The sequence below is a fragment of the Nuphar pumila genome, chromosome 15, assembly GCF_984573655.1.
Source record: "Nuphar pumila chromosome 15, dmNupPumi1.hap1.1, whole genome shotgun sequence".
Classification (NCBI taxonomy): domain Eukaryota; kingdom Viridiplantae; phylum Streptophyta; class Magnoliopsida; order Nymphaeales; family Nymphaeaceae; genus Nuphar; species Nuphar pumila.
This window is the reverse complement of record NC_143263.1, coordinates 86,976,555-86,982,812: the sequence shown is the minus strand read 5'-3', so window position 1 is coordinate 86,982,812 and position 6,258 is coordinate 86,976,555. Positions and strand designations below refer to the sequence as shown.

Here is a 6,258-nt window from a genome sequence, read left to right as displayed (position 1 = left end):
CTTATATCGAGGCTCATCATCGTCTCACTGTTGATTCCCACGAGTCGAGTCCGGATAGGGTGCAATCACGTGACACAAAATTTGTGCATGAGCTCGACATAGACAGACCTGTCCTCAAGATGAAGGGTATCAGGTGCTTGATGCATAAATATTATCTTTTCAGGGATGGAGGGCTGCCAGGTACAACAGCACGATGTAATTGTACATGATCTGGATGAAGGTTCGAGTAAAAATAAAGCTACTTGTTTCGTTGGATGCTTATGGTGTCCCCTCGCCCACTCAAATTTATCCTTGTCCTGTCCTGTCCTTCCTTCCTTCCTTCCGTAGTAAACACGTAGTCGTCTCATCCCACGTGTCCCACAAGACCCCCCACGCGTCGCAGAGCCCTTTGCTTCGACTCTTGATGGCCTGCTTCGACTCTTGATGGCTTCCCCCCCGTTCTCTTTCTATATAAACCCTTCTCTGGGCCTTTAACGTAGGGAGGGTGTGGCTTGTGGAGGAACTGGGATCGTCTCTTGCATGTGTGTTGCTTGGGCGTCGGTTCGTTTATACGTACCTGTTTTTGGAGTTGGTTGTAGCCTGTAGGAGGAAGAATGCAGGCAGGGAGGAATGTAGCGGGTTGCGCGAAGGAAGCTGCGAAGGACGTCGCAGCATCAGCCCAAGCTGGCATGGACAAGACCAAGGCTGTCGTGCAGGAAAAAGTATACTTTCTTCTCTCTCTCTTCGAATTGTTGCCTACCATCAACGATATATCGCGAGAGTCGAATCCAACTCGGTGGTATTAATGGTCATTAGTATATATGCTGCGCGAAATGATATCGTGGTATTAACGCATATTTCCTCTCTTGCCCAGGTAGAGAAGATTACAGCAAAGTATCCGGCGGGGAGGGAGATGGCAACGCGGAAGAAGGAGGAGAGGATCAGGGAGGCGGAGCTCAACAAGCAGGAAGCGCGCGCACAGAGCGCAGCAGAGAGGGAGAGAACAAGGGTGAGCGCCGGATCCTGGGTTGCCGGGCACCCTGCAGGGCTCGCGGGTGTACCCGGGCAGCACCATGGGACAAGCGCGACGGCGGTCTCGCAGTCGATAGGTCTGAGCCCTAGCACCGGCACCGCCCCTGCTCACAGCCCCTTGACTGGTGGCACCACTCAGACTGGGTATTGAACGGGTAGTGCTTATTGTTGAGCCCGGTCAGGCTCTCCTCCTCCTAGTCGGTTTGGGTAATTTCTTAAGATGTGTTTTCATAAAAAAAAAAAAGTGTCTTGGTGTTCACTCTGTTCTTTAGATGGTAACATGGTGTAGGTTTGAAATGTCTTAGTTTCTCTCCTCTTTTTTTTTAATAAAGGGATCTTGTTGTTGTTCTTTTTCCTGAATTGGAGTGTTAAATTGGGATTTGGGTACAATAACGTGATCGTGGTTGCGGTTTTCCACTCCTTGGTGCAGGGCAAGGCAAGGTGGGGATTGAGACGGAGCGGGGCAGGGGAAAGCGTAACTCAATCCCCACCTCCATCCCTACACGGGGGTAGATTTTAACCTTCGTTCCCGTTTCATGCCCTTCATCCCCCGTCCAAATGGGGGCGAGGCGGGCCGGTTGTCCCCCAGTCCACTGCCATCCCTAAAGCTGGGGTTAGGCAGACCTCTAGAAGAATTCATTGACAATCATCGTCCTAAAAGATGCTTTGTTTATAGAATACAAAAATAATAATTCCCAAGAGGTAATTTCCAACAAAAATTCAAGACATAAACCCAATATATTATTTTACATTGGAGCTGAAGTTTTATTAACAGAACTAGATTTAAGAGCTAGAGCAAGAGATTCAAGTCTTATTATAGGTTTTCCCATTAAACTCTTTAGATTTTTTTTTATCTTCTTTGAAAGACTCACTTTTTTTTTTAATGATGAAGGATGATAACTCTTCTTCAATATAGAAACTGTGCTGCATAATGATTCTTGCTGTCAGGTACCTGGTTTTTTCTTGCAAGATTCGTTTACATGTGAATACATGAAGCCAGTAGTTTCATCATTATAATCACCTTTATTAAAAGAGAGAATTCGTTAACATTAGGATCTTCAAGATTGCTTTATCCTTTAGAGCTTTTCCACTAAAAAAAAGTTCACCTAATTTTATTATTTTATATATGATTTAAATTTTAGGATTTAGATTTTGAATTTATTAAATACATGTTAAATATATTTTTTTATTTAAATTATAAGGGTTTTGTTTATTTTATGATTTATTTATTAAATACATTTTTTATATGATATAGATTTTAAAGGTTTTATGTTTTAATTGTTTATTTTATGATTTATTTATTGAATGCATATTAAAGATATTTTTATTTAGATTTTAAAAATTTTACCTTGCTTATTTTGTGATTTATTTATTAAATTCATGTTAAATATATTTTTTATATATGTTTTAAATTTTTTTATTTTAATTACTTATTTTATAATTTATTTATTGAATGCATACATATGATTTAGATTTTTGAGGTTTTATATTTTAATTATTTATTTTATGATTTATTTATTAAAGATATATAATTTTTTATATATGATTTATATTTGAATTACTTGTTTTATGATTTATTTATTAAATACATGCTAAATATATTTTTTATATGATTTAGATTTAAAATATTTTATATTAATTTTTTATTTTATAATTTATTTATTGAATGCATATAAAATACATTTTTTCATATATGATTTAGATTTTAAGGGTTTATATCTTAATTACTTATTTTGTGATTTTTTTATTGAATGCATGTTAAATGTATATTTTTATTTAGATTTTAGTAGTTTTATATTTTAATTATTTATTTTATAATTTATTTATTGAATGTATGCTAAATCTTTTTTTCTTCATATATGATTTAGATTTTAGAGAGTTTATTAATTATTTATTTTATGATTTATTTATTGAATGTATGTCAAATATATTTTTTATATATGATTTAGATTTTAAAAGTTATATATTTTAATTATTTATTTTATAATTTATTTATTAAATGCATGTTAAATATTTTTTTCTTCATATATTTTTTAGACTTAAAGAGTTACATTTGAATTGTCTATTTTATGATTTATTTATTAAATGCTTGTTAAATATATTGTTTTCTTTGTATATAATTTAGATTTTAGAGGTTTTATATTTTAATTTCCTATCTTATAATTTGTTTATTGAATGCATGAATGTGTTATTTTGATATATATGATTTAGATTTTAAGAATTTTATATTTGATGATTTATTTATTAAATGTGGTATATGATATAGGTTTTATGATTTTATATTTTAATTATCTATTTTAGATTTTTTTATTAAATACATGTTAAATAAATTTTTTTATATATAATTTAAAATTTAAAAGTTTATATACTAAGTATTTATTTTATAATTTATTTATAAAATATATATTAAATATGAGAATTATATTTAAAAAATTTATATTTAATTACCTATTTTATAATTTATTTATTGAGAGTATTTTTTTTGCCATCCTAAAAATGTTACGGCTCCCTCTCACAACAAAAACCTTCTTAAGACACTTATCCATAACATGGGACCTCGTAAGTTTGAAAAACATTCATCTTCAAATTTTACCTCACCTGAAAATTTCTCTCCAAAATTTCATAAAATACAATCAAGTAACTCAACATTAAGAGAAAATTCCACCAATATTCTCGCAACACCCATTGTTACACCCCTAAAATTTTGTAAGAATTTAAAATTTTTAATTTATAATATATCTGAGTTGTAAATAATGTATTTCATAATGACAAAATCGTAAATCTTGAACATGAGAAGGGCATATCAATAAATTATTTTCTTTCAAGGGCAATATAATTTTTTAACATGAGCAGCAGTTGGCGTAAATACACTCAGCTCAATCCTCACGTTTCTTTTTTTGTTTCTAACATGGCTTACAAATATATTTTTAAGCTTAAGATAAAACCCTTAAGTTTTGTGTTTTTTGTTCGTCCTTCAAAACCTAGTTTGAGTCTCTCTCCTTTCTTCTTTATCTTGTTTTCCCTCTGCTGCAACCAAATGATCAACGGTGTGGGGGCCATCTCACACCTTCTTCCCCTTCTCCACGAGTGAGGTAGGGAAGGTCACGATTCGCATGGATCGGCCATCATGGGAGATGTTGGTTTAGATTTTCACAAGACTGCAGCGCTTTTGGGATTCTCTTTCAGTTATTGGGGAAAAAACAAGGGTAGGTTCTTTTTCCTCCACTCCCTTTGGTAGTACCATGTATAGGTTAGGTTGTTATTGGTGTTTTGTTTTAGATTATGGTTAATCATGTTGCTAAAAGAGGAATTTTTTTGAGACAGGTTACGACCCCTAAGGATTTCCATTTCATTAGTTTTCATGCGTAATTATTGGTATTGTTCTTGTAAATAGAATGTCGGGTGCTTCGTTTATGAGTACGAAATCTATCATGCTACCATTGAAATTAATTTATTTTCCCATAACCCAACAACTCACATTGATTTTGATTTACAACAGTTTGAATTAATTCTCATAAACCCAGTAGTTGATGATGATTTTGATTTCATCTGCTTGAACTATTTGTAGGTGTATTTTTTTTTATTTTATAAAACCTAGCATGTTAACGTTAATGTTGGTAAATTTATAGCAGCTTGATTTTTATGTGGTTGGAATTTCTTTTCATAAAACCCAGCATCTTAATGCTAATGTTGTTTGTATTTTACAACACCTTGATTTTTCCTTTTCATACAGTTTGGATTTCCTGTCAAAAACCCCAACAGTTGGCGTTAATGCTGGTTTTGATTTCAGCAGCTTGATATCCTTTGTAAAACTAAATATATACAAGTGTGTACAATAGTTTTATCTCTATTTGTGGGTGTCTATTTTAATCATAACAATATATATATATATATATATATATATACCTGTTGTGAAATTTATGTTGCTGAAATTTCTATTGATAAATTCCCCATCGATAAAGTGTATTTCTGCTGGAATTTCTGTGGATATAAATCCTTATGGTTAACGTGATTATTGTTGGGATTTCGGTTGAGAAAATCTCTATTGTCAACGTGTGTTTCTGCTGGGATTTTTTTTTTGAAAAAGTCCCTATTGTTAAAGTATATTTTTGTTGAGATTTTTGGTTGAGAAATCCCTACTACTAACATAAATTACTGATGAGATTTTTGGTGGAGAAAATCCCTATGGTCAACATTAAATTATGTGAGATTTATGTCGAGGAAACCTCAGATGAAATGTGAGGTTTCTGCTGAGTTTTATTTGATTAAGAACCATCCGTAGTAATGTGTTTATCTGCTGAAAATTTATGTTGATGGATCTATGTTGTAACGTGTTTCTCTGATGAATTCTTATGTTGAGAAACTTTATGTTGTAACCTGTTTATTTGCTATATATATATATATATATATATATATATATATATATATATATATATATATATATATTGAGGAATCTCCGTTGTTAACAATATATTCTGTTGAGATTTATTTTGGTTAAAATTCTGTTGTTAATATGTTTTCTGCAGAAATAGTTACCCATGTTCATTGTGATTTTTGTTGCTGAAGTTTTCTATTGAGAAATTCTCTGTTAATGTGTATTTCTATTGAGGAAATATATATATTTTCTTGTTGATGAAATTGATGGCCCTGGGTTTGACCTTAAAGATATGTTTATTTAAATTGTACTCATTGCATAAATTGCAGTAGAGACTTATACATATGATTGTTGAATTGTGTGGCTTTATATGAACTATTGTGGGCAATGGACCCAGAACCAGGGAGAATACCCTGTGATTTAGCAAAAAAATAAATAAATTCTTGATAACTGAAATTAAATAAAAAAACTACACTAATATTGCATATTCCGTAGTGGATCCATATTGAGATGAGCTCTCGGGCCTGTCATAAGGTCTAAAGGGCCTTGTCTCCCACCATGGGAGAGTAGTAGACAACTACGTGGATTCAAGATGATGGTGTGCTGGAAAAACCCGTTATATGTCTAAGAGGGCCCATCCTTCGTCACGTAGATTAGGGGATTTGTGTAGCCATGACTACACCCATGTTTGAGTGTTGGTCCAGGTTCGAGTCCCGGTGCCCGTGACTCCGTGTTCTCTCAAGAGTTGTGCCCTCGATTAATGTAAATATGATCGAAACAATAACTATATGTAAGTGCCATGTAAGTGCGATAAAAATTAAATACAAAAAAATAGGATACACTCATGCATTTAGAAGAGCATTGCATGTGTT

General features: G+C 32.9%; 1 protein-coding gene across 1 annotated transcript; it reads left to right on the top strand.

Moving 5' to 3' along the window:
- Positions 1–593: 593 nt before the first annotated feature.
- LOC149815891 (11 kDa late embryogenesis abundant protein-like) lies at positions 594–1,162 on the top strand. The gene is made up of 2 exons (XM_089990642.1): positions 594–701; positions 854–1,162. Exons 1-2 carry the CDS (start codon positions 594–596, stop codon positions 1,160–1,162), a joined length of 417 nt encoding a protein of 138 aa, XP_089846768.1.
- The last annotated feature ends 5,096 nt before the right edge of the window (positions 1,163–6,258 follow it).